Source organism: Peromyscus californicus, unplaced genomic scaffold (genome assembly GCF_007827085.1).
Source record: "Peromyscus californicus insignis strain IS unplaced genomic scaffold, ASM782708v3 Scaffold_12__1_contigs__length_115047231, whole genome shotgun sequence".
Taxonomy (NCBI): Eukaryota; Metazoa; Chordata; class Mammalia; order Rodentia; family Cricetidae; genus Peromyscus; species Peromyscus californicus.
The window spans coordinates 67,523,898-67,551,103 of NW_026294413.1; the positions used below are offsets into that span (position 1 = coordinate 67,523,898).

At 45.8% G+C, this 27,206-nt stretch overlaps 1 protein-coding gene across 1 annotated transcript; it reads right to left on the reverse strand.

Moving 5' to 3' along the window:
* Positions 1 to 426: 426 nt before the first annotated feature.
* Atp12a (ATPase H+/K+ transporting non-gastric alpha2 subunit) lies at positions 427 to 27,206 on the reverse strand. The gene is made up of 23 exons (XM_052734267.1): positions 26,624 to 27,206; positions 25,818 to 25,973; positions 23,428 to 23,487; positions 21,657 to 21,857; positions 20,716 to 20,829; positions 19,580 to 19,714; positions 19,361 to 19,478; positions 18,865 to 19,133; positions 17,517 to 17,715; positions 17,265 to 17,374; positions 15,824 to 15,958; positions 12,794 to 12,986; positions 10,455 to 10,630; positions 9,669 to 9,805; positions 6,131 to 6,281; positions 4,964 to 5,132; positions 4,722 to 4,876; positions 3,113 to 3,236; positions 2,814 to 2,959; positions 2,275 to 2,408; positions 1,979 to 2,080; positions 1,446 to 1,537; positions 427 to 1,265 (listed from the first exon to the last, which is right to left on the reverse strand). Exons 1-23 carry the CDS (start codon positions 26,630 to 26,632, stop codon positions 1,237 to 1,239), a joined length of 3,114 nt encoding a protein of 1,037 aa, XP_052590227.1. The 5' UTR covers positions 26,633 to 27,206; the 3' UTR covers positions 427 to 1,236.

Here is a 27,206-nt window from a genome sequence, read left to right on the forward strand (position 1 = left end):
GAGATAGCAAGCCACATGTTTTCATTCCCCTAAAAAAGTTCATTTGACCCATCTGCACTGGATGTGTTTGATCACATGTGGGCGGGAGGCTCATAGGCAGGGACTACATCAGGATGTGTGCTTGCCCCTGATTGGACCTGATGGGAAATACTTAAGCCACTGCAAAACTTGATTCAGGGCTATTTTTTTTTTTTCTGGGAAAGCAGAGATGGACTTGGCCAGAGCCCATCTACCTGGCCAGTATTTAATTAAAACTTGCTTCAAATTTGGCTTTAAACTGTGGTAGTGATCTTATTCTTGATTGGTGTGATTAACACCACCCACCCAACTCACCAAATGCAAAGAATAACAACAAATCCAAAATCAAAATGGAAATCACATTTCATCTTCTTGTGTCCTGTGTGCTGCATTCTGGAAACACCCTCAAATTATAATACCACAATGACACTTGGCTTTATAAAACATCTTTACTTAAAAACAAGGTCTCATTGGGTCTGTCAACATCGTTATACATGTCACACATAAATACACCTAACAGTTACAACACAAAACATGACTGACATAAAATGATTACTGGCGAGTGCTTGGCAATGTTTTACTAGAAATAAATATTTAAGTCACAGGTACTCTCTGCTGATATTAAATTCCATCAAACAAAAAAGTTTGTTGGGTAGATTTAAGGGGGTTTGTTAGGCCTCTATGAGGGTAAGAAAGCAAGGCCTAAGCAGGGCAGTTGTGGCACATGCCTTTAATCTCAGCACTCAGGAGGCAGAAGCAGCTAGATCTCTGAGTTCAAGACCAGCCTGATCTGCATAGTGAGTTACAGGACAGCCAGGGCTACACGGAGAAACCCTGTCTCAAAACAGCAAAACAAAAACAAAAAGAGAAACCTGAGGAATCATATCCTAGCTTAAGGCAGACCCAGCACACAGCTTGAACATATCAAGTTATTTAACACAGTGAGTTTTATATACATATATTCTTCTCTGTGCTGCTATCTGAATTTCACATAACTTAAAATAAGAAGGCACACATAGCAATGAAAATTCTATATAAACAGTTAAATCTCAGCTTTAAATACGAAACATAAGTATACTTCATACAGTTTTCTCTAGGAAAGTCCCTCTTGTATGGGGTTTGATAGTGTTCACATTGTGCAGCGATCTCCTAGGAGTAGCCAGACATGAAGAAGAACATCTCTGATATACCGCTTGGAGACCTGTGAGTGACATGGCCTCAATAATACATGTTCTTATCCCACCAGCCTGTGGAAGTAGAGAAGGGTAAGTCAGAGATCGCCTGCCTGTGGGAGGTGGCACACAAGCATCAGCAATCCTATTTCTGGGCTTGGGGTGTACTTCATCGGCCAGGTCCTGGCCTTGCACAGCTGGTCTGGTTCCCAGCTCAGCAAAACAAAAACTAAATTCATTTATCTCATTACTCACTTCCAGGGTAGAGCCTGATGAAGAGTTTTCGCATCTCATCGTACACCCAAATCAAAATGGCATGTGGTACAGCCACAAACCAGTACTGAGCCCTGGAAACAAAAGGAGGAACATGAGTCCTGGCTTGTCCAAAGAGATAGCCCAGACCCTGGTCAATAGTGGAGGCAGGGGCAAGGACTTTCTCTTAAATTTCCCTGCCTCACTAGAAATAGCAAATATACTACATCACACAACACAGGCCTGCCAAGCTCCCTACTTAACCCGAGATGGGACTGCTAAAATCATCACTGGCCTTTAAGAAAACCTGTTAGATGAAATTGGTGATGTTCCAGTTAGGCCTAGAAAATGCCTTTGGGAAACAGGATGGTCAATGGATGGGTGTCCATAGCTTGGGGTCCATTTAATCTCTTTGAGAAGATTGGAGGAAGAGCCAAGATTGGAGGAAGATTGGTGGGAACCCTTGTGTTTATTCAGGTTGTGAGAACTCAGAATAGAAGCTGGCTTTCTGTGTAGCACACTGCAGGTCAACTCACCTGAGCATGGTAAAACTCAGGGCTGTTACACTCCCGAGACCGTAGGAGAGGATCAGTGCCACAATGATCTGTGAGGCGATCCCCACCCAGATGACTTTATTTCTGGAAAACACATAGAAGCAAACAGATGAGGAATTTCCACGTGTCTGTGGCCATGCACCCAGCAGACCATGCTACAGGCCAAGTCAACACCTCATGTATCACAGATGTGGGCTGTTAGAGGGTCCTGAGACTCTGTAGACCCTTGTTATCCCCACATGACAGGCTCATTACCCCGAGGTCAGGCATGGAGGTACCTGAAGAGTCCTTGCTGGAAGATGGAATTCCTCCGGGTTTTCCTGATGATTAGATCTGCAATTTGTTGGACCATGATGGCCACGAAGAAAGCTGTATAGCCTGTATATTCTAGGTATTTTCTCTGATACCTTGTCTGCCAAGAGGTAGAGACGGATGAGACCATGAGACCCCATGGAGGAAAACTGAAATCTGACCCTCTTTCTCCAATTCACCCAGATTAAGTGTAGACTGTCTCCTTGTGTTCAGAAAGAAATTCTCTTTGAACAGATGGCAAGGGGAAGACACTAACTTATATCATCCCATTGTGGGGGTTGGATTTGTTACACTTCCGCACCAACTGCTGAACTAATGCAAAAAGCGAGTTTGAGAGATGAGGCTTCCCCAAAGCCAAATCACGGTCACTGGGGGGCCTTGCAGATGTTAACCGAGTAGCGTCCAAGTCTGTCTCATCAAGACTGTTCAGGAAAGTGGAGGTTCTACGACAGGATGGGTGGGCAGTGAGAAGGGAGAAGGACCAGTTGAAGAACTCTCGACTCACCCATTCCTGCCCGTAGCTGTCTTCCAAGTCATTTATATCATCTGTTTCCCATGCTACCCTCAGGTTGATGAGAGAGGTGGGCCAGAAGCCCTGCTGTGCGTAGACAGTAAAATACACGAGGAAAGCTCCCAGGGCTTGCATGAGACCTGAGAGAGCCAGAGATTCAGATGTGAGTGCTGGACGGGGCCCAGAGAGCCGACTGCACCCCTGTCTAGGACTGGGATGTGTTATTTGGGAGGGCTCTTGGATAATGAGGCATGGGCAGGGGGATGACCAGCAATGACACTCCCTCCTCATACCAATGTGCAGGTAAGAGTAGATAGCAAGCTGCCTATTCACCAGTCTGTCCTTCTTCTTGTGGCGAGGCTTCCTATTCATAATGTCACTTTCAGCTTTCTCATAGGCCAAGGCAATGGAGGGAATCTAGAGAAGGAAAGACCCCATGAAATCAAACCCTGGAAGGAGAGTGATAGTAAGCAAGGGTAGGCCAGAGGTGGGGGTAAACGGGTGGTGGAGATAGGGGGTGGGGGTGCATCCAGGGTGCAGATCACAAAGGTGCATTGTCTATATGGGATCTACAAGCCCCCAGCTTTAAAAATCAGGCTGTTTTTTGGGCTGAGGGTGTGGTCAGTGGCACCATGGTGCTTACTAGAAGTACAAGTGAGGCCCTGGGTTTAAAAAAAGAAAAACAAAGAAAAACAAAGAAAAGAAAAAAGTCAGTCTGCTTTTTAAAATCCCTATGGTCCTGGCAATTCTAAATAGAGCTCATTATAAGATAAAACATCATCCTTCCCCTTTGCATGCATCTAGATCACAAAACAATGTGATAGAACAGTGCTGCTCTCATAGGTCCTATCACTAAGAAATCCCTTCAAAGACAGACCCCTATACCCACATCCAGACTTCCCAATTTGGGAGGTATGGGCAAGGCTAGAGAATTTGTATTTCAAAACTGGCCCACACTTGGAGAATCACTGCCGGATAAGAAAATGAGCAAATGTAGAAGGGATTGAAATATTGGAATATGAATGCATTCTGTTTAGGAAGGCTATCTCAGTTCCCGCCTCAAAGACAAAAAATATTTTGTTTTCCTCATAAAGCAGGGATCAGACCTAGGTGCTGTACAAAAGTGGGGAACGAGGCCACGGTCAAGGCCACTTTTGTACTGTGACTTCGGCTTGCTCTCTGTTGCTTTTTTTCCCCCTCCTTAGCCTGGGTAAGCCAGGCTTTCATATGAGGGTTTTCATGGACCTTTGTTTAAATGGATACAGGCTGGAAAAGAGGGAATCTTAAATGAGTGATGGTTGGAAATAACAACAAAACCCTGAAAATGCCAGACAAACACACACAAAAGATCCCTGCAAGAGCCCCCAACCAAACAACAGCAAAAGCCAAGCCCATCATTTCATTGTGTGTTTAGTGAGGCACTTCCGGTTTACAGTTCTCTAACTTATTATGGGGTGACTGTGGACTATCACCTTAAGGTCCTACCTCTTCCCCAGAGCATTAATGTGTGATTGCTTCTCCAAACCATAGTTGAAACTGATGATGGCATATTTTTGGAGAGAGCCAAAACCATGTCTTTTAAAGGAAAGAAAAAAAATCAGTACTGGAGATCAAGCCCACCCAGCTATTCTCCCAGTACTGATTCTTATCTTAAAACTCTTATTCTGGAATGAAAAGATTTTCATTTCCAAACACTTGACAGATATCTCTAGTCCATTGCTGGGAAGCATGGTCTGTGGACCAGCAGAATAAATGTCACCTGGGAGATCATTAAAGATGGAGAAATGGCCCCATGGTACAGACATGAGAAGCATTGACTTTGTCCATCATGTGACTCTTGGAAGCAACAGGTATGACCTTTCTATCCCTGGAGTTATTATCAGATCTTTTAGTACCACTTACAATGTCTGTGCCCAAGTCGATGAATAGGATAGTAATGGTGCCAATAGGCAGGGGGAGCCCAGCAACGATGTAGATCAAAAAGGGACAGAGCTCAGCAATGTTCTTGGTCAGGGTGTAGGCAATGGTCTTCTTCAGGTTGTCAAAGATCAGGCGACCTAGGGAAGATGTGTCTCTTTATAGGACTTGCTTCTAGTCCCCCGGGAAACCTGGCTAGCAAGAAGACACCCTGAAACCCCACTCACCTTCCTCCACCCCTGTGACTATAGATGCAAAGTTGTCATCCAGCAAGACCATGTCCGCTGCATTTTTAGCAGCGTCAGAACCTGCTATCCCCATAGCAATCCCGATGTCTGCCTTCTTGAGGGCTGGAGAGTCATTCACTCCATCTCCCGTCACAGCCACAACTGCATCCTGTGGGGACCCGGTGAGGAAACAGGAGTGAGGCAGGGGAAGGGACCATGGGTCCACCAGGAAGCACTCCCCTACCCCTCTTGTCTTGAGGCTGGAGAACTACCAGAGCCAAAATGGAGAAGCCAAAATGGGAAGGAGAGATAAAGATGGCCAATCTTGGAAGCCAGGATAAGAAGCTCTGACACAGACATATGCAAATGAAGAAATTAAAACAAAACTCCAGTGCATATTCCCTAACCAAAAGAGGTGTTTTGTAGAGTCAGGCTTACATACTGATGGGTTCTGAACATACAGACTTCAACCACCCAAATTTGGAAAAGTTTGGAAAACAAAACAAAACTGACTATGGTAGCATATGCTTATACTTGCAGTACATGGAAAGTTGTGAGTTTGAAGCCAGCCTGGGATACGCAGGGAAACCTTAACTCAATAAACAAAAGCAGAGAGAGAGAGAGAGAGAGAGAGAGAGAGAGAGAGAGAGAGAGAATATTGAAAAAAGAAAATTGCCTCTATAGTGAACATGCACAGACTTTCTTGACATTTCCCCCAAACAATATGGACTATCAGGTGTTTATGCAACATTGACATTATATTAGGTATTATGAATCATCTGGAGATGATTTAAAATGCGTGGGATGTGAGTACTTTCTGTACAAATATGAATTAATTTTATAAATGCAACTTGAGCAATGGTGTGTTTTGTACTTGTAGGAGTTCCAGGAACTACTTCCTCATAGCTACCAAGGAATGACCGTTTCTTATGTCTCATTTCCTTTGTTATATATATATTTCCACTTAGAAAATCTCTATCTACACCCTACCACAGTGGCAAGTGCTTGAGCCAGAGCCTGTGTTCTTGGGATAAAGAAAGTCAGAGACTGTATGGCTGTGGGATGGTCTCAAGAGTTAATAGAACATCAGTCCTCTTCATATCTGCTCCACGTTTCCCAGTGGATAGCCAGGTCTTCACAGACACCTGGGAGCTGCTGTTGACCCACCTGCCTCTGACAGCCCTCCACGATGATCAGCTTCTGCTGGGGCGATGTCCGAGCAAATACGATTTCTTGGTAGTTGATTAAAAGCTCATCCAGTTGTTCTGGGGTCATGTCCTTCAGTTCCATGCCGGTCACCACAGCGGCCTTAGCTTCTCTAGAAAGGCGAGAAGAAACCGGGTGAAGCCAAAGGTCAGCTTTTGTATTGAAAACCAGTTCTGTACATGGTTTCTCTTTCAAGGTATTAGGTGAGGCTAAAACAGGAGACCATTTCCTGTTCTCCTATGACAATGGAAATAAAATGTCAACTAGCCCTTTCCTTCTAGAAATGGGTGAGAAATAGTGCTTCCTGGGGCAATGCTTTGCTACATAGGAAGAGTACAAATGGGCTGTTTGGGATGAGTGCAGAGCTCAGAGATTAAAAAGCTTGCTGAAATAGTCACTAAACCCTGAGTCTGATCACCAGCACCACAAAACAAACACATAAACCCTGTTCTTATGTTCTGGTCCCTAGACTCCCATATGCTGATACACATACGTAAGACACCTCTTTGTTGCTTTGGGTTTACAGAAGCCCACTGTGTGCAGTGTGCTATGTTGGGAGAAGAGTTGACTGAAGTCTTTGAGCATAACCGTTACCAACTGACTATAGAAATAAGGCTCTTGGGCAGTGGTTCTCAACCTTCCTAACGCTGCAGCCCTTCAATACAGTTCTTCATGTTGTGGTGACCCCCCCCAACCATAAAATTATTTTGTTGCTACTTCATAACTGTAATTTTGCTACTGTTATGAATCATAGTGTAAATATCTGTGTTTTCCTGTGGTCTTAGTTGACCTTCGTGAAAGGGTCGGTCAAGCCCCAGGTTGAGGACTGTTGCTCTGGGAACTCTTGATTATGCAGTTATGAATGGGCTACTACTCCTCTGATGAGCTCTTCAGGTACTTTCTGCTATTCCCTGAGCAGACCCTAGGATCACTTACTTGGTTTGCCAATAAGGCCAAGTGCAGCCTTCAAGGTCAAATGTGGCTAGCAAGGTCAAGTACAGCTTGAGCTGTTGAACTTGGAATCTTCTTGGGTTCTCCCCCCCCCCCCCACTGGAGTCCTTGGCTTCTGAGATACTAATACTTCCATTGCCTTAGGTCTATGCATGTCTCCTTTCCCAGGAATGGGCATTTCTCACTTGAACTTCCCTTGACCAACACTTCACATTTCAGCCTTCAAATCTCAGCTTAAATACCATAGGCACAAAATATTGCATGCCTTATTCTTTATGTCTTGTAAGTTTTCAGTCTTTCACATTTGTTCTTCCTGTTGATACCAACTGCTGGAATTCTAGCTCTTGGTTCAAGGTCTTTCTAATTGCTAAACTATCATGAGTATATGGGCAGCACAAATTGGACTCAACATTAAAGGAAAAGAAGATGAAAGAGGATGTAGGGTGGATCTGGGAGGAGTTTGGGGAGGAGGGGGAGCAAATATGTTCAAAATACATTGTATGCATGTATAAAATTCTCAAAGAATTAATAAAAATGTATCTTTAAAAAGTATATCAAGGCAAGCTAAGAAGGAAACAGATTTCCTTCCTTCTTATAGCTGCCTCAGTGTGTGATTATGTAGGTGACTATGGAGCCAGAGCTGATGAAGCAGATAAATAAAAAATATTGACTAAAAGTGTGTACTTGTGCTGGGGATGTGGTGTGGCCTTGTGATAGAGCACTAGTCTAGGTTTGACAAAGTAAACAAACAAACTAAATAAATAAATAATCCATTTCACTCCTGATTGGTGTGGTGACTGGCATGAAAATGCCATCCTATTACTGACCATTCTAAACAAATAAACTAGCCCTATCCTGTTTTTGCAGAGGGCTGTTGATTTATACAAAAGAGTAATGGCAAGTCTCGGGTTTCAGGCAATTGTTGCTGTGCCCAGAGGCTGTCACTGTTATACCCTACCTGGTAATAATTTATTACCTAATAATAAATAAATAAATAAATAAATAAATAAATAAATAAATAAATAATATTAGGTAAGAATATTATTAGGTAATAATAATATTATGGTAATACAGGTCATTGTTCTTTCCTTTCTCCCTGGATGCACGAAAGAAGATCCAATGGGTGACATTCTATTTAACCCACATTCTGAAGTCTTTGATTTATTATGTCATTCAAAGCCTAGGCAGCTCCTTCCCTGTGTGTCTCTTCATTAAACCATTCTCCACGCCCCCACCCCACCCCCATCTCCTTGGCTAGATGGAAAGTTTCCCACTGGTAGGGATAGTGTCTGTTCCAGTGTCTGGCAGAAAGCCTGATATGTAGCTTGAAAGCAACAACTAACTACTGAAAGAATTAATAGATAAGTGAGTAAGTGAATGGAAGGATGGAAGACAGACATGATTGGGAGAATAAAGCTTCCATTCTACTTGATAAGTAGAACTACACATTATGAAGTCAATTGAATATGCAAATAAATGCCAAAGATGCTCACTGTCCAGGGGTGGTATGCATGAAACCAGGATTCTCAACATCCTTAATTCTACAACTGGGTCAATAGCAAGTAATTTCATCTGCTCTTTGTTTTTCTCTTCTAAATTGGGCATGAAGTTTCCAGATCTGCTGTCCTGTGCTGTACAATGTTTTCAATCAATGATACAGGACCCATAAGATCATCTTGCCTAGTGATGCTATCTTAATTTCTTTTTTTTTTTTTTTAAGATTCATTTATTTATTATGTATACAGTGTTCTGCCTGCATGTATGCCTGCAGGCCAGGAGAGGGCACCAGATCTCATTATAGATGGCTGTGAGCCACCATGTGGTTCCTGGGAATTGAACTCAGGACCTCTGGAAAAGCAGGCAGTGCTCTTTAACCCCTGAGCCATCTCTCCAGCCTCTTTAAAATTTGTAGGTGGTTTTTTTTTTTTGGTCCTGGATCTCACTCTGTAGACCAGGCTGGCCTTGAACTCACAGAGATCCACCTGGCTCTGCCTCCCAAGTGCTGGGATTAAAGGCATGTGCCACCACCGCTTAAATATTTTTTTAATTTATTTAACTTTATTTTATGTGCATTGGTGTGTGAAGGTATCAGCTCCCCTGGAACTGGAGTTACAGACAGTTGTAAGCTGCCATGTAGGTGCTGGGAATTGAACCCAGGTCCTCTGGAAGAACAGCCAGTGCTATTAACCGCTGAGCCATCTCTCCAGTCCTCGCTATCTTGCTTCCTCTAGACACACTCTTGGATATTCACCAACAATAAAATTACCTTTTATATAAGGCACAGCCTATTGTTAAGCTACACCCAACTCTACTTCATTGAATTTTGAAATACCAGACAAGGGTATCAATGCAGTGCTTGGCAGGAACCGGTCACTCAATAAAATTTCCAGTGAACAAATGAATGTAAACTATAAATCAAGCCAACACGGCTCTACCCTGAGAGAGTGTTAGTCCAAAGGGTAATTTGTTCCCACTAGCAAAACTCTTTAACGTCAACAGGCCCTCATAGGTAAGAACTTGACCTTCTGCTCCATTGGTTCTTGGTTACCTTTTGTTGACTTGCTCCACAGCAATACCTCGGCGTTTTGCAATGTCTTCCACGGTCTCATTGTTGGCGGATATGATCCCTACGCTTTTGGCAATGGCTTTGGCCGTGATAGGATGATCGCCTGTAACCATAATAACCTAGGACACAGACCGCAGAAACTCGTGAGTAATGGCTTTGCTGGCTAAATTGGAATTGTGGGTCAATATTTACTAAGATACTGCCTGCTCTCAAAGGACCTAGAGAGTGCTGTGGTTTTGTTCGTGGGCAATTCTGCATCTCAGACAGCACTGTTTCTGAAGGATGCGGTGGTCCTGTGTGGACCACCCCGCCTTTGCCCAGATTTCTTCCATATACCCCCCAATGCTAGAGGGAGCCTTCCCCTTTATTATAATTTCCTTCATAAAAGGGCCTATAGGTGTCTCCTAGAGACAGTCTTGTGCTGCTAACACAGTAATATAATTCACATTTAACTTCCATATCATGAAGACAAATGGATTATGGAAAATAAAGTACTAAAACCCTTTATTATCTATCATAGTCTAGGACAATATAACGTGTAATTCATGGCACCAGCAAGTTCTTCTTACTGTAGGTACTGCATTGGTTCATCCCACACAGACATTGTCTTGCTTTTAGAGGACAGTTACCAAAATCTTAGCAGAGTGAAGGAAGAGGTCCAAATCGGGAATTACAATGTTCACTTGAAGAGAACTAAAGACTGCCGATATTCTATGACAATTTTTCTTAGCAAGGGATATAACATATAGAGAGGAAAATAACACTCACCTTGATCCCTGCACTCCGACATTTGGTAACTGCATCCGGGACAGTGGACCGAGGGGGATCGATCATGGACAGAAGCCCCACAAAGCAGAGGTTGGAAGTGGGAAAGTTTATGTTGTCTACATCAAATGTGTAGGTTTGGGGAAATTCATCTGCTGGCAGGTAGAGGTGACAGAAACCTGAAAGTGGCAAGCACTTTGGAGTTAGTAAAACCAGGATAAAGTATGACAGAGGATGAAGAGTTGAGGGGTTGTTGTGTGGCTTGGTGGTGGAGGACATGCTTAGCATGTGTGAGGAACTAGGTCTGATCCCAAAGCAGGAAGAAGATGACATGATGATACATGCTCAGCCCTTTACTATTTTACCAATATCTAGCATGTACCAACAATTGTTTAATCCCTTCAATTTCATAATGTATGTTTTTTCGTTTGTTTTTGTTTTTTGAGACAGGGTCTCTCTGTGTAGTTTTGGTGCCTGTCCTGGATTTTGCTCTGTAGACCAGGCTGGCCTCAAACTCACAGAGATCCACCTGCCTCTGCCTCCCAAGTGCTGAGATTAAAGGCATGTGCCACCACCACCTGGCCATAATGCATATTTTTAAATAAAGACATGCTTCATCCAATTCCACTCAAAAGTTTTGTCTTGTGTGTTTGTCAGGTGTTCCAGGCTACGGTCTAGAGATTAACAACCAAGATAAGTACAGCGGGACATGCCTTACTTCTGAAGATGTCTCTGTTTAGTGGTGGGAACTAACAGCTGAAGACATAAAACACAGCATGGACCATAACATAGAGCTGCACTTCAGCCACCGAGAGAGGCAGAACAGAGCATGGGTGCTTTCCAGGGAAAGAAGGCCGGAGCAAGGAAACCATTTCAGGAGAATAAGCAAGCACATGGAAAAGATTAACTCTGGGTCTCTGGGGAGTGGTATAAAATTCAGTCCTAACTAAGATTAGTCCAAGACTAACCGGGTAGAACCATCCTTTTCTCTGAGCTATCAATCTCTGGGGCTGAGGTCAAAGGCATTCCTGTGTCTGATAGAACTCCCAGATCATGTGACTTCCATCAGTTTTTACATCAAATCATCATCACCATGGCTCACTGCTTCTCACATTTCAATAAGCAGGCCAAGAGGCAAACAGGAGGTTCCTAGAGTGACTTAGTCAGATGGAGGCCAATCTTTTGCTGAAAAGATTGCTTGGTGCTGTGGGTTATGCAGGGTATGTTTAAATCATTAACATCTCATCTATGCATTTTATCTGCTGTACAAACTCAAATATCCTGTAGAAACACACATTCCACAGATTCCCAGTCAAGTGGCAAGCACTCTCATGGCATTTAACGAATCTTATCATCAACAGTGGCTGTGAATTCACGGTTCTGTAGTTCCGAATAGGTGCCATTCAGTCAACCCATGATTCTGCCAGTGGAACACACTGCCTCATCACACCACTTCAGTGGTGGAATTTCTAAAGTTCCTTCCACCTCTAATATTCCCTGTCTCAGTTCCTTAATCACCTTTTCCCTATTCGTAAAATGAGGTAAGTAATCATTTTAAAGTCACCATTTCCTTCTAGGGAGTTGCTGAGTCTAACCTACTGCCTCACAAAGTCCCATCACGTGACCTTCATACTCCCACCACCTTGCTTATATCAAATACCTACCCCTCTCCTGTTTTGTGAAACAAAAGCTGTCACCTCTTAATGAGCGCAGGGTCTCTCCTCTCACTGCCTCCAGCAAGGACAATCCTTAACCAACCCTGGCTGTAACTGTGACCAGCTCACCCCTGTGGCCAAGCTTTCAGTACTTCCCCTAACTGTGAGACAAAACCCCAGCTCTTCGGCACAGATTTAAGGACTCTACATCGTGGCCTCAATTTATCTCCCTAATCCTGCTTCCTGCACCTGCTCCGTCTCCTCCATCCTGCAACACTGCATGGACCACTGGCTCCACTGTATGCAGAGCTCTCATCCCTCTCTTCTTCCTCTTAGCCTTTGCAGTTCTCTCACGTGGACACTTTCCTCCTTCCATTCGAATACTGCAACTCAAGGCCCAATTTAAAATGTGACTTCTTCTCTAAAGTCCCCGACTGTGGCTGGAATGAAGCCCGTCCTCCCCAGTGTAATCACACCGCAGTCCCGTACAGGTTTCTCTCTTGTTTCTGTATTTTTCTTTTTTTTTCAGTGCTGGGGATCGAACCCAGGACCTCACACATGTTAGGCACACTCCAGCCCCTCATATTCTTCTTTATATGATCCATATGATGCCGTGGCTACTCTGCTGGCTAATGGGACTTCTTCATGACTCTCAGGAGATGAACACAGCTGTTCTACTACACTCACCCAACACACGCTCGCCCAGGCCTCCCAGTTCCATGTAGGCTGTGTGGAAGGCGTTGGCAGAGCTCTTATCCAGTGGCTGCTCCTGGCCGTTGATCATGATGGTGCTGCACTTCTCTAAGATTCTCTCGGGAGCCCCCTTCATCACCAGGAGGAAGCGTTTGTCATTAGGATCCTCTGTCTCATGTATGGAGAGCTGGGAGGGCATGGATTGGGCAGGTTAGATATGGCATCTTTACCATGGGTAATTAGCAACAGGGCAGGTGGGGGAAACATTAATTTGTCCTCAGAGAGTAAAAGAAGAGGAAGAACCATGGCACCCCCAAGCATGGCCTATCCTTTGGCATTTGTAACTAATTAAAAAGATAGCATCTAGATTTGGGTGACCGGAGGGGCATGCTGGGCTGGAACCCACACTAATTGCAGCTTGTATTTCAAACAGACACTGGCCCTTTAAGGCGCTTTGAGGAGGCCAGATGCACCCCTCAGGTTGAACAACCTCTGGACAGAGGTATTGTGAGAGTCTTTGTCTTGCCTCTCCTTTCCAATGGTGAGCAGCCATCTTTTCTATGTGCACATGTATGTATATGTCTGGGTGCACATGTGTGTTCAGGTCTACATATCTATGTGTATGATATTCATATGCAAATGCATGTTTGTGTTGGGGGAAGATATGTAGAAGTTAGAGGACAACTTGGGTGTTATTCCCAGGTGCCATCCACCTTGTTTTTCAAGGTTCTCTGTTGGCTTGGAGTTCACCCATTGGCCAGGCTGGTTAGCCAGTAAATTCCAGAGATTTGTCTGTCCCTGCCTCCCTGACCCAGCTTTTGCACGTGAGTTCTATAGATCAAACTCAGGTCCTTATGTTTGCCAGGCAAGCGCTTTGCTGACTGGGACATCTCCCTGGCCATAAGCAGTCACTTGCAGATGCTGAGCTGCCAAGGCCGGTAGGAATTCCTGTGCCTCTCTGTCTCAGGATGGATCTAGTGTTACTATCTGGACATAAGAGAAAACGGTGGAAATTTCAAGAAGAAGGCATTACAAGCAGTCTTTAGGAGCCAGCAATGCAGCAGAGTTCACAATTTTAACACAAATATTCTTGATCCAGCAACTCTGCTTCTAGAATCATCTTGTTAAGATAATCATCCCAATAAAATATATATAGATCATCGCATATAATGATCAAATGGCTAAATCTGCACATTATACAGGCACCACCCAGAGACAGACAGACACACATACACACAAATACGTGCATACACACACACTCACACACACACACACCTACCTCAGCACACAAAATAGTTTCAGAGAGACGTGTGTGTGTGTGTGTGTGTGTGTGTGTGTGTGTGTGTGTGTGTGTATAGTGTTGGAAATTAAACTCAGGACTTTGTAAATGCAAGGCAAGTGCTCTACCATTGAATCAGATGCTCAAGGACAGTAAACCTTTGAAATATTTTTGGAGAAAATAAGATATAAAGAAAATTTCCATCACTCTGGGATTAACTGTTGATTTGAAATCAGTAGTTGATAGATTCTGAGTTATCAGAAATGAATATGATTAAAAAGATAGAAAATAGGTTTGCCAGTTTCCTTTTTTTTAGTGACCAAGAAAAGACATAAAGTCAACCAATTAACCAACCCAAACTCAACCGAACCCAACCTAACTAACTCAAACCCAAAAGCTTCCTGTTGATTGCCGTCATCACCTTCCTTTTCGGAACAGAAGGGCAGGGCTTGTCTAACACATGTGAGACCCCCACCATGGTTCAATCCCCAGCACCACAAAGAGAAGCTCTAGAGTCGGGTGTGGTGGCACTTGTCACGCTCACACAATGATGACATCACCTAGCATGACCACACTTTATTATTATTCAAAGCCAAAGCTACACCCCTCACTCGCAGCATGGGATTCCGTAGAAAATCCCACCTGCAGCAGGACACTGCGCAGACAACTTGTTGGGCTGAATTCAAGAGGATAGATATGATTAATTACTAGTCACTGATGTAGTGATTCAAGGCAACTAAGCAATGATGGCCATGTTCTTCCTGAGCAGTGGGTAGAAAGGAGGTCCCTAGAAATGGCATATGGAGTGAGAATAAAACACTAAATAAAAAAAAAAAAAAACATTTGGCTGGTCCTCAGAAGGACTTGTCTTCTGCAAGGGCAGTCTCAGGCAAGCTGTCTTCACGTGGCATGCTTGACATTTCTGCATCTGTGCAGTAGACTCTATGTAGATTCTCGCAACTGTCAAAACTGGTAGGTTCACTTAGACACTGTGAGACTGTGATCTCAACCCATTCTAAGGGTTCTAGTCCTACCCTATAAATTTGGATTCTCTGGTCCTACCCCATAGGTCAGTTATAAGGAATAAATCAGATAAAGTAAATAATGTGTCTGATTTATATATTTGGTTCTCATGTCCTTAGGAGATTGGCTCCAGGGCCCAAGAATATTGAAAACTAAGATGTTGCTCATACACATTATATTACAGGATGTAGTGTTTACGCAAGACCTAGGCACATTTTTTCATAACCCTTAAAGAACCTCTAGATGCCTTACACTCCTAATATATCAGTGCTATATACACCGAGTTCTCTCTCTCTCTCTCTCTCTCTCTCTCTCTCTCTCTCTCTCTCTCTCTCTCTGAACATGCATGTAGGACACATGGACTGTTCTTAGGAATGGCAGATCCTAAGAAGCTCTTTGTCTTTTTTCTCCCCTACTTCAGGATTGGCAAGGTTGGCTTTATGTCTTTTCTTGGCCATTAAAAGAAGAAGAGGAGGAGGAGGAAGGAGGAAGAGGAGGACGATGGCGACGACAATGACGATGACAAGGACAAGGACGAGGACGACCACAATGGCAGCACTGGCAAACCTGCCCTGAGCTGCCCAGATGCTCATGCCCATACCTCCCACCCCTCCAAGGTCTTTTGAACCCAGGTATGGCCTGGCATACAGATTAACAAACGGATGAGTATACTATGGGTTTGGTCTAGTGACAAATATTGCCAGTTGTGAGGGAAAACTCACCTGAAATTTGTTGGTAGAATTAAAAGGAATTTCGGCTACTTTGTGGTTTCGTTTTCTAATTTCCATCACATCGCCCAAAACAACCTCTGAGAATTTTAGAAGAGCAGTTTCTGAGGCATCTCCGACCACAATTCTCTGGGAATCAAAAGAGATAAATGTTCACAGCACATCCCCTAGTTCTTTTGAGACTGTTTCTGATGAACCAACCTGCCTTTGGCACACCAACCAACACGGGTTGACTAAGCTTATCACCAGTTGAAGAGACTCTCAGTGACTGAGCCAGGACCATGGTAAGAGCACAGACCAATGGTGCCACCTACAGGCGCTAGGGAAGTCTGAGCTGGGGGAGCTCTGTTGGGGGAAATGGGGGCTTCCTGAGCTGTGGCCTAGGTGAATAGGAAAAAAAAAAAAAAGCCTTCTAGAAAGCAGATTGCCGGGAGCAGAAGTACAGGTGTTATGGTGAGATATGGAGGTTCCTGAAAAGCAGTCTGTGGTCAAGATTCAAGCAGCAGAACACAGGGATTCACACACACACACACACACACACACACACACACACACACACACACAAATTGAGCAAAGCTTGGCGAAGGTAAAATCAGTCAGTGTTTAAGGAAAATGGAGGGCAAATGAAAAAGATGGAGGGGAAGGATAAAAGCAGGGAGGCCAGTGAGGGGCGGCTCAGCAATTTAGATGCTAGGAACTGGTGACGACAGAGTCGTGAAGGTGTGTGTGTGTCAAACCAAGAATGGGAGAACAGAAGAAAATGAAGATAATTTCCCAAACCTTTGGCCCAAAGACAAGTAGAGTGACCCTGTCAACAGAAACGTTTTGACAGCCTGTTGACTGGAGTCAGGCTGGGCACAGGTGGACAGGGACAAGGGCAGGCTGCTGAGAGGCCACCGGGGCAGAAATTCCCAGGGGGACACAGTCAGCTTCAGGGGAGAAGAGGAAGAGAGGAAGGGGAGGGAGGGAGGAAGAGAGGAGGGAAGGGGAGGGGCAGAGGGAGGGAGGGAGGGAGGGAAGGAGGGAGGGAGGGAGGGGAGGAATCAAGGAGTGTCTTTTTCATTCAGTGTTCCAGAATTACTTAACATTTCATATTCTAGTCAAGAGGAGAATGTGCTATGTAAGATCAGACCCTTTATTTCCATCCAATTGAATTTTATGCTTCAGCAAATAGCATTTATGTATGGAGGAACTTGGATTATGGCCACCTCTGTCTTCTAGGAATGAGATGGAATTTGGATTTCTGCAAAGCATTCTTGTCATTTCTCAGTGATTGATGGAGTGGAGAAGACCTTCTGCTCATCTCAGGAGTCAGATTTGCTCTTCCCAGAGCAAACTCTACACAGTTGGAGAGACTAAATCAAGCAGCCAGGTAGAACACACAGAGTGACCTCATGCTGCCCATGACATAAGACCAAGAATGGCAGCAGCTTACCTTCATGATGGGGACGCTCTCCTGACCCGGCCTGAACTCTGCTCGGTTACACAGTGTGATTATCTTGGACAAAGAAGCCCAGGTTCCAGAGCTTTGGTCAAAGGCTTGTTCTAGAACACAGAAAAAACAGTGGTTAGTGTGGGTGCTGGGCCTGCCATGCCCGAGTCACACAGTCTTCACTTAAGACCAGAGACTCAGTCAGCCCTTTTGCTTGGTCCTTGTCCTTGGGCTAGAATGCTCCATGAAACTCACTTGTCTGGTTTTCGCTTGTATCAGCCACAAAGATCTGATTGTCAAACCACAGATGAGCCACAGTCATCCTGTTCTGGGTCAGGGTTCCGGTCTTGTCTGAACAGATGATGGAGGTGGAGCCCAGGGTCTCCACCGCCTCCAGGTTCTTCACCAGACAGTTCTTCTTAGCCATCCGTTTTGCTGTCAGGGACAGGGTGACCTGGCAAGAGGGGGGGAAAGATACTTTGGGGACAATCATTTTGAACTCAGGTTATCTGGGACTGACTTTTAGGAGAGAGCTAGGATACGGTTAGGCCAGAGGTGGTATTACAGCTTATAAGAAGTCTGGATTGGTGAGTTGAAAGCCACCTGAAGTCCTATTAACCATAATCTTAAAAAAAGATTAATTACAGGACACTTTCTTTGTCTCTATTTTTTTTTGAAGAAAATGCTCAGGAAGTCCTCAGGCAGCAAAGACAGGCTGAGTAGCTATGACTGAAACTCACGCAACTCAAAAGAGTGCCCTAAACCGCTGGGATGTGGTAAATTACTGAAACCCACGCAACTCAAAAGAGTGCCCTAAACCGCTGGGATGTGGTAAATTACTGAAACCCATGCAACTCAAAAGAGTGCTCTAAACCGCTGGGATGTGGTAAATTACTTGCCTAGCATTCATGAGTTGCTGGTTCAATCTTCAGAACCACAGAACAGAACAAAAAACCAGGGAGTGAGACCTGGAACTCAAAACCATTCTTCTCCTGTCTTTGGCCTGGATAGCACTCGGCCACGGCTCATGTAGTAAATAACTAGCCTATGAACCCTCTTCCCTACTCCATAGGCCTCCACAGCAGGCTGGGGAGGAGGGAGCTTTTGTCTGAGGACTGAATTAGATGGACCCGGGTAAAAAGAGAAGAACCATGGCTAAGTTCAAGGTAAGGTGAGGAAGGGTTAACTCCTTCATAATAAGAAGGGGTGGAGAAAGGGAACTTTAGAAAATATCAGAGGAATGCATTGCTTCCAGAAATTCTATAAATGGGGTTTAAAAGTTTGTCTTCTCTAGATATTAAGGGGGTGAAACAACCAACCTATGTGAATTAAGCTAGACCTCCTGAAAAACTTAAAGGACAATGCGTCCAGATGATAGGAACATTACAATTCTTTTTTGTCAATGAAACAGTCTACTCAGAACTTTCCGTGGTAGTCTCGGGTGGGGTGGGCGGAGGTGTGGCTCTGCAGCCACAGTGGTTGGTTAGTCTCGGGTGGGGTGGGCGGAGGTGTGGCTCTGCAGCCACAGTGGTTGGTGCCGAGAGTGGGTGGGTGTGTGTGTGTGTGTGTGTGTGCAGGCTACCTAACAGTCGCACAAACTCACAGTGACAGTGGCCAGGAGGCCCTCGGGTACATTGGCCACAATGATGCTTATGAGGAAGATGATGGCGTCGAGGACGTAGTACTTCATGCACACCGCGATGATGAAGAAAATGATGCCGATGGAGACCGCCACCCCTGCCACAATATGGACAAAGTGCTCGATCTCAATGGCGATGGGTGTTTTCTCACTTCCAACACCTGAGGCCAAGGAGGCTATACGACCAATGATGGTGCGGTCGCCCGTGTTGATGACGATGCCAGTCGCCGTGCCTACGAGGAAAGAAGAGATTCGACTCCAGGCTTCCTGCTCACGGCCGTCTCTGGTGGCCAGCGCACGACACCTCAAAGGCTAACGTTGGTTCTCTGGTCCCCTCCATTCAGAATTTCTTCTGGGAGAGCTTTACCGCAAGGGGCTGGAGAGACACAAACCCCGGGGCCCAGGAGGGAGAGCTGACACATAGTGGAGGCACGCACCCTTGAGAGCCAGCTGGCCTTACCTTCCAGGCACGTTGTGGAATAGAAGCCTATGTTCTTTGTTTCCAAGGGGTTTTCGTGGGTAAACTCAGTTGAACGAGCCTGGGGCTCAGATTCCCCAGTGAGAGAGGAATTATCTACCTGAAAGAAAGTTCAAAAGTAATCCAGAATGAATTAGCCACTTTCACCCTGCCCGCTATCTCTCAGGAGGCTCCTCCAGGAAGGTGCTCCTGGATACTCACTTTGCACCCTTGGGAAGACACCAGTCTGATGTCTGCGGGGATCTGGTCCCCTCCTTTAATCTCCACAACGTCGCCCACCACCAGCTGCTCCGCGGGAATGATCTTCTTTTCTGAATCTCGGATGACAAGAGCTTGCTGTGGAAGAAAGCCGTGGCAGACACCTAAGCCTCTGGGGAGCACACTGGCCTTGCCACTGTCTGTACCTACGAAACTCCAGAGTGGGGGGCCTCGGGACCCCTAGCTGGTGGTGAGCTTAAAATTGAAGACTGCTTCCCATGGGGTGTCAAGATCCTGAGAACTACTTTTTTCTCGAGGTCTGTACTTGGAACAGAAGTCTGCCATCGCCTGGCAGATATGACCAAGGGAGACGATGGTGGTGGGGCTCCCTACCCGGATGGCCGGACAGGTGACATCCAGCCAAAGAGCTGGACTCCTGCTGAGATGAAGAACTTATTTTTATTTTATGTTTATTGGTGTTTAGCCATGGGTGTTGGGTCCCCTGGAACTGAAGTTACAGTTGTGAGCTGCCATGTGGGTGCTGAGGATTGAACCTGGGTCCTCTGAAGAGCAGTCAGTGCTCTTAACCACTGATCCATCTCTCCAGCCCCTGAGATGGGGGGGACTTTAATGAGGGAGTGCCCTGCTTCTTTCGGGTGCTGCAAGAGGCATCTCTTGTACCCAGAATCTTCCCTTCTAGCTGTTCTTTCATTTGGGGCCAAGGAGGTTTCCTAGCTATAGACACACACAAGGATTCCTAGGAGGAGAAAGGGGCACTTGGTCCCCACAGGAGCATTAGGGCAACAAGCTCAGAAAGCAAAAAATAGTCACAAATAGAGTGGACTGGATGGATCTCATTGACTGTCAGTAAGGAATATTCTAGAACCATTTGAGTAGCTGTCCAAAATGGTTCAGAACACGTTGTGCAATGACTAACGTTCTGTCCTGCTTTTTCCCTAGACCCAGCATTTTCTCTGATCTCACGTTAGCCCTCCTGACCACCTCAACCCTGTGATGAACTAGGATTCAGAGACACGAGGTAATTTGCCCAAGATATGCCAGACAGCATGGAATGGGGCCAGGGTTGCCTCATTACTCTGAACTCAAGAAGAGACCAGAGCTAGGTGGCTCCTACTCACCTGGGGGATCATCTTACTAAAGCTGGCCATGATGTTGGTGCTTTTGGCTTCTTGGTAATAAGCAAAAATCCCCGTTAAAATAACGACCAGGATAAGTATGGCACCCAAGTAGACCTGGGTGGGAAGGAGAAGCAGCAGTCAGAGAAACAGATAGGGGGTAGTGACCTCTAACCCAACAACCCCTAATCTGAAAGTCTAGTCTGACTACCAATGTGATACCAAAATGGAAAATTTCTGCCTGATCTCATGTGACTTGTCACAGATACAGAGATGCTAAGAGGATTGCCAAGAATTACCTTCAGGTAAAGAAGATGAGGTATATATGAAGGAAACAAATTTTGTGCTAACATTAAGATATCTTGTTTCATATAGACACACTTTCAAACCCCACCCCAATCTGAAATCTAGAACATTTCTTGTCACTCATGTTCCTTGGCAACCAGTCACTTTTTGCTTCTGTGCCCAGCCTGAGGACCATGGATGTGCCCTCCAAAGATGTGCCAGACAGGTATTTGACATCCATGCCAGATATGGTATTTAACATCAATGACCTCATACAGCACCTAGTTTTTGGCAGCTGGCTTCTTTCTCTTAGAAAACTGGAATCAGCCAGTTTAATTCTGTGGTGTGAGCAGGTATAGCTGCCCTCCATGGGAAAAGGAGAGAGATTAGCTTTGAGGAAAGAGAGTTCCAAAAATACTTCATGGTGATTCCCCCCCCCCCCCCATTACAGACTAGATGTTTTGTCTGTATTCTAAAATTCATGCTTATATCGTCAGAGAATGAAATATCACAGCTGGGGGAATTCCTGATTTCCCCCACATTCATCACTGCCTGGTGGGTGGTGGAACCCTAGCATTAGCCTAGCACTGTGCCCACCGATAACCTCACTTACTAACTGCTCTCCCTTGTGACCAAGTGAGACTGGGATGGTTGCTTACGCTGTCGAGGGATGCAGAATTGTTGACATACTGGATCACATATGCAATCCAGCACAAGATGGCACCTATCCACAAAAGGATGGAGAAGCCCCCCACCATCTGCTTGAGGAACTTGATGATCTCTGGAGTCTGCTTGGGAGGGGTGAGGGCATTGGGCCCGTCCCGAGCCAGGAGCTCTGCAGCTTTGATACTGGAGAGACCCTGAAAAAGCCAAGCAAAACACACATAGGAACAGTTAGTCTTCATGTTTCTCATGTTTCTGCAGGTTGTGCCCAACATTGCCCAGGGCCTTGTTCTCCCAATTCCCACCTTTTTTTTTAAAAAAAAAAAAAAAAAAAAACAAAGATTACTTTTGTTTTTATTACTGGGGTACCATGTGATAGTCAATATGTATACATCACAAAATGTTTAAATCAGGTTAAACATCTGTCTCCAATAAACCTTTCTTATTTTGGATGGTGTGCTGGGGTTTGCACCCAGAGCTAGGAAAGTCTTCTACGTCTTAGCTATATAGCCAACCCTCTTCTTACTTTTTATTTCGTGATGCTCATAATATAGCCCATACTGGCCTTGAACCGGCAATCCTTCTGCCTCAGCCTGAGTGCTTTAATATACAAATGTGTCACCACACCCCGCACAAACTCTCTATCATAGACAATACCTTGTGCATATCTTTTCTTCCTAGTTGTGTGTAAGCTAAAGGCAGTATCTCTATTTTGTTTGTTTTTAAGTCTGCTCTGGGGTCTCATGCTTTTGCTCGGTAGTGACTCAAATGTTTGTTGCCTAACTGGGTTCTGAGCAACTAACTCATCAGACCCCTTCCTCCTGCCTCTCCTTTTCCAGAAACTCAGTGACTGTTGAAAACTTACAAGGTAGTTCCAGAGATATTTCTAATAGTGTGGCCAGGCTTCGGCACTCACAGACGCTGTCAACCATAGGATTGATTATCTACCTATTCTCACTGCCAGCCCAGTGTGAACCACATTTTTTTTCTCTTTTTTTCATTTGAACAAATGAATATTCATTTTTCTGTCAAGAGGTTCAGACTTGGGCTAGAGAGATAGTTCAGTAGTTAAAAGCACTTGTTGCTCTTGCAGAGGGCCTGGGCTTGATGATTCTCAGCACCCATACGGTGATGCACAAACATCTGTAACAGTTCCTGGGACCTAATGTCCTCTTCTGGCCTCTGCAGGTATTGCATGCATGTGGTGATTTACATACACATGCAGCCAAAACACTTATACACATAAAATAAAAAAAAAAGCTTTTAAAAAAGGAGGCTTAAACTTTTGAAATTGAACTTGAATTTGAATCCATAGAAGGAAGCAATACTGTGTAGTGAGGAATTTGTAAAGTACGGAGGGCATACCGGCGTGCTTTGGTCCCTTGGGCTCTGAGATGGAGAATTTAGGTCCCTACATTCTAACATTCGCCTCTCCGGCCTCCAATAAAAGGAGCCCCATGCACCATTTTACTTCAGAAAGCAACTTCTGGCCATGACCTTGAGGAAGGTCTGTATCATTCTGGGGATCATAGTTCCCTAGCTGTCTTGCCTGGGCATCCAGCTCAGTGAAAAAGCCTGGCTGGAGCCTTAGGTCAGACACGCCAGCTCCAGCAGGCTGCGTGGCTCATCTCAGGATCCAGTTGTACAGAAAATGGGTAGTTTCACAGGTGTGGCCCCAGGTCACCCACAGCCTGAGCACACCAGCATTCCTCTTTGTACAGTCAAGACGCTTGTTTTCCCCAGACCTTCAGTCCCCTGATGACTTACCCAAATGATGTTTGTACCATATTTCTGTTCCAATTCTGTATTACTGAGTCTGTGGTCATCCTGAAATTCACAAAAGGAAAGGGAGTGAATGGCATCATTCCAAAAGACTCCACCCCAACATCTGACCCACTTTGAAAGCTGGCAGTAGCACTGAGAAGAGAAAGGGGCGGGAAGGTTGGTGGGAAGCAGAGGAGGCTGTGCAGTGAGGAGGGGTGCTGGTACAGGAGACCCTTGTCTTGAGTCCCCCCTCCCCGTGAGTACATACTGCACTTGCCATTGACACTCAGGCACTGTCCTTGGTTTTTATGAGCAACACAATGCCTACTCACCACACTCTGACCTCCAGCACATGCAAGCCCTGCCATCCTTCCTTATCTTGTAGCTTTGAGCTAGTTGGATACTTCACTTAGACCTGGATGCTAAGACCGGCTGAAGGTGATAAGCAAACCCAAAGTACACATGGGATGAGAGCAGGAAGGCAGGGGGAGAGGAAGAGTGAGGCTGTGCTCCTAAGGATTAGAGGAGCATGGGCTCTTCATTCAGAAGAGTTAGAGTAGCCCAGGCTCTTCATTCAGAAGAATCAGAGTAGCCCAGGTTCTTCATTCAGAAGAATTAGAGTAGCATGGGCTCTTCATTCATAAAGATTAGTTCCAAGGCTCTCACTTGCCACAGAGATCAAGGTTCAAAGGCATCCACACATCATGACACAAACTACAGGACTGTTGTGAGAAGCTTGAAGAAGTGGAAGGAGGACTTCCAACGAAGCAGGAAAATGGGCTAATACCATAGGAGTGATTTTTCTATACAGTATTCAAATTACTCAAGGAAAAAAATTCCCATCCTAATTATAGGGATTGCTGAGCATGATGTTTGATGCCTGTGATCTCAGGACTTGGGAGGCCCACACAAGAGTATTGCAAGTTCAAGGCCAGCTGGGCCACATATCAAGTACCAGGCCAATCTGAACTTCATAGCAGGATCCTGTCTCCAAAGATAATGTAGATAGGTTGATATAGATAAAACTAAAAAATGAGAAGGCTTATGAGAGAATAGAGGTATATTCCAGTAGCAATCTCAAGGGAAAACAGGTATGTCTTAGACGCTAGAGACACACAGGACATAATAATTCTTTTTGTGTATTATCTAGTACTGCTCTTTGACCTGACCTATCTCACTTAATCCTCTCCACAACCCTAACAGATAGGCATTACTCACCGCCCCCCAACCCTTTTAATCAGGTCTCAGAATGTAGCCCTGTCTGGCCTTGACCTCACAATCCCCTCACCTTAGCCTTCTAAGTGCTGGTGTTAAAGATGAGTGAAAATAGGTGTCAGTCACATTGAGATTTAAACTTAGGTCAGTCCAACTTGTGAGCTGTCTACCGGGATACAGTCACACAACAGCCTAACAGTGCACTGTTAGATGTTTAACAAGCTCCCCAGGAAAGTTAAACAGCTCTGATTTGTAGTATTTGTTGACTCCTCATGAGGACCTCACCATGCCAAGTTTCTGAGTACTGAACAATTGGCAACCTAGCCTGAACGAGCTGGTTGCATCAGTCCAGCCATAGCCCAACAAGCACCAGGCTTTGAGGTCTGCCCATGGACTGTAAGGATAATCCAGCAGAATCTCAAACTCCCTTTAGCCTGCCTGAAAGGATATCTTACATTTCACACCCAGGGCAGCTGTTCATTAAAGAGGCCAGTTTTAATAACCCAAAGTCCTTCCTTCAGAGACACTTACTTTAAAAATGTGGCTCATTTCCCCCTCTCAGACCTTGCAAACTATTTCCCATTTTATATGGGGGCGGGGTAGTTTCCATGGAGCTAGCTTGTTTGTTCCCAGTTACAGCTCTGTCCTAGAGAAGGTCTCAGACTGAGCCTGGCCAGGCCCAGATTTTCTACCCCTGGAGCTGTTTTTCCAGGAACCCATAAAACTTCACAAGGCCTATGGCTTCGGTTTTCCCTCTTTGGAGGTTGTGGCTCGAATCCTTTGACTTGCCGGTAGAAGATTGACACATGGTTATTTATATCTCACCGAAGCCACTGGAAAGGAGAGGGATGGCTTTTGCCTCTTGGGCTTACAATGGATGCCTTAACTCCCTGTCCTGTCTGGGATGGCCTCCAACCAGAACACAGGAATCTGGCAACAAGGTGAGATGACTGAGTGACAAGGAGTGACAAGGAGTGGTGACAGAGGGACACAAGAGGACAGGACAGAACCAGGAAAGATGTTATCACACTCATAGCAACAACAAACAAGCAAGGAGGTTGGAATCCTTCCAGGGTATTCCAAGCTAGCGAGGCCGATTCTTCCTTACCGGAGGGAAGCTACAGAGACAGGCTCTCAGGGGAGGGGGCACCAGACCCTTCCACCTTCAGGGGACTGACCAGATCAAGTTCTTTCTTCAGCTCCTCTTTCTCATGACTCTTATTGGGTTCCGAGTCCTTGTCCTTCACCCCCTTGAACTTCGTGTCTTCTCTCTGGTCGATCTGATTGACATCTTTAGTTCCATTGAGCTCCACAGAATAAATTTTTGGTGTTTTCTGGAAGAGAAGCAGAGGTGCAATATTAGCCCCCAGAGAGGTTTTCTTGAGGAGTTGCAAAGTTGCTCCTAGAGAGTGAGGAGATGCCCAGAAGAGTGCCGGCCCCCCTCCTCCCCACCTGGAGAGGAAGTAGAGGACAGACTGTGGGACATCTCCTTCCTCCCCTTCCAAAAATATTTCCCATCCTCTCTGTGGAGACAGGAGGCTTGGTTGGCATAGCCCTGGCAGCGTCTTGTCAAGGACCCCTTCTCTGGGGTCCAGTTTCTCTAGCACCTAGGTCCATGGGTCACACCAGATGTGTCATCTTTTTTCTTAAGGAAGGGGTGTAGTTCCAAGCAGGCTCACTGTAAGCATGGCTTTTCAGACTACCTTGCATCCAACAGAAGCCTAGCGTACATCTCCAAACAGGAGCTTTCAGAGCAGGTGTTGTGTGGCTGGCTTGGCAACCCTGGGGACCCTAACTACACATCTATACTAACGTCTATACACTGCCAGCCCAATTTACCGTATATATTCTTGGCGACTGGAAGTGAGTCTAGTGTTAAGATTGCCCACCCCCTATTGTCCCGAGACCCAGCATTTCTTTTTCTTTTCCCAGCGCTTCCCGATGGTCTCCTAAGGTCCCCACTAGACGTGGAGGCTGCACGCACCCGGCGCATTCTGTGGCTGGTAGTTCAACACTCTGGCAGATGGATGTGAGGGCACGGGATGCGGGTGTGCTGCTGCTGTGGTGAGCCGGGCTGGGTTTAAGATGCGCGTTGTCTTAGCGGCAAGCCAGGCTGTGATGTGTGATGCGCAGAGACAATCCCGATCTGGTGGTGGCGGTGGCCGCGGCCGCGGCGGTGTGCAGACCCTGGTTCCTGAGAGGTGACCGCGGCGATGTTGGCGTTGCAGAGGCAGGCGCCGACCCGGACTCTGCATGCACCTCCGCGGCCGAAGCCAGCCGCTGTCCCGAGGAGGTGGCGTGCGCCTTAAATGCGGCGCGCTCCGCCCACGTACCTGGGGCGACTCAGCTCACACGACCGGGGACGCCCCTGGGGTATGAAACCCGAGGGTGCGCAGGCCTGGGCGGGGTGGGATTGGTGGCCAGAGATCTGAGGTTCTAAGGTGGCGGCCCCTCTTTATACCTGGCTGGGGGATCTGGGGTCTCCCTTAGGGCGGGTCTGGCGACCGCTCTCAGCCAGTGGCGCAACAACAGTGGCACGCGCCAGGTGCGTGCAGCCCCTGTGTGCA

Excerpts from the sequence above, each read along its gene's own strand:
- Atp12a (XM_052734267.1), bottom strand. Across the intron at positions 21,858-23,427 it reads ATGGTACAAACATCATTTGG|GGTCTCTCCAGTATCAAAGC; the intron begins GTAAGTCATCAG and ends TGGCTTTTTCAG. Across the intron at positions 3,237-4,721 it reads TCGACTTGGGCACAGACATT|ATTCCCTCCATTGCCTTGGC; the intron begins GTAAGTGGTACT and ends TTCCTTCTCTAG.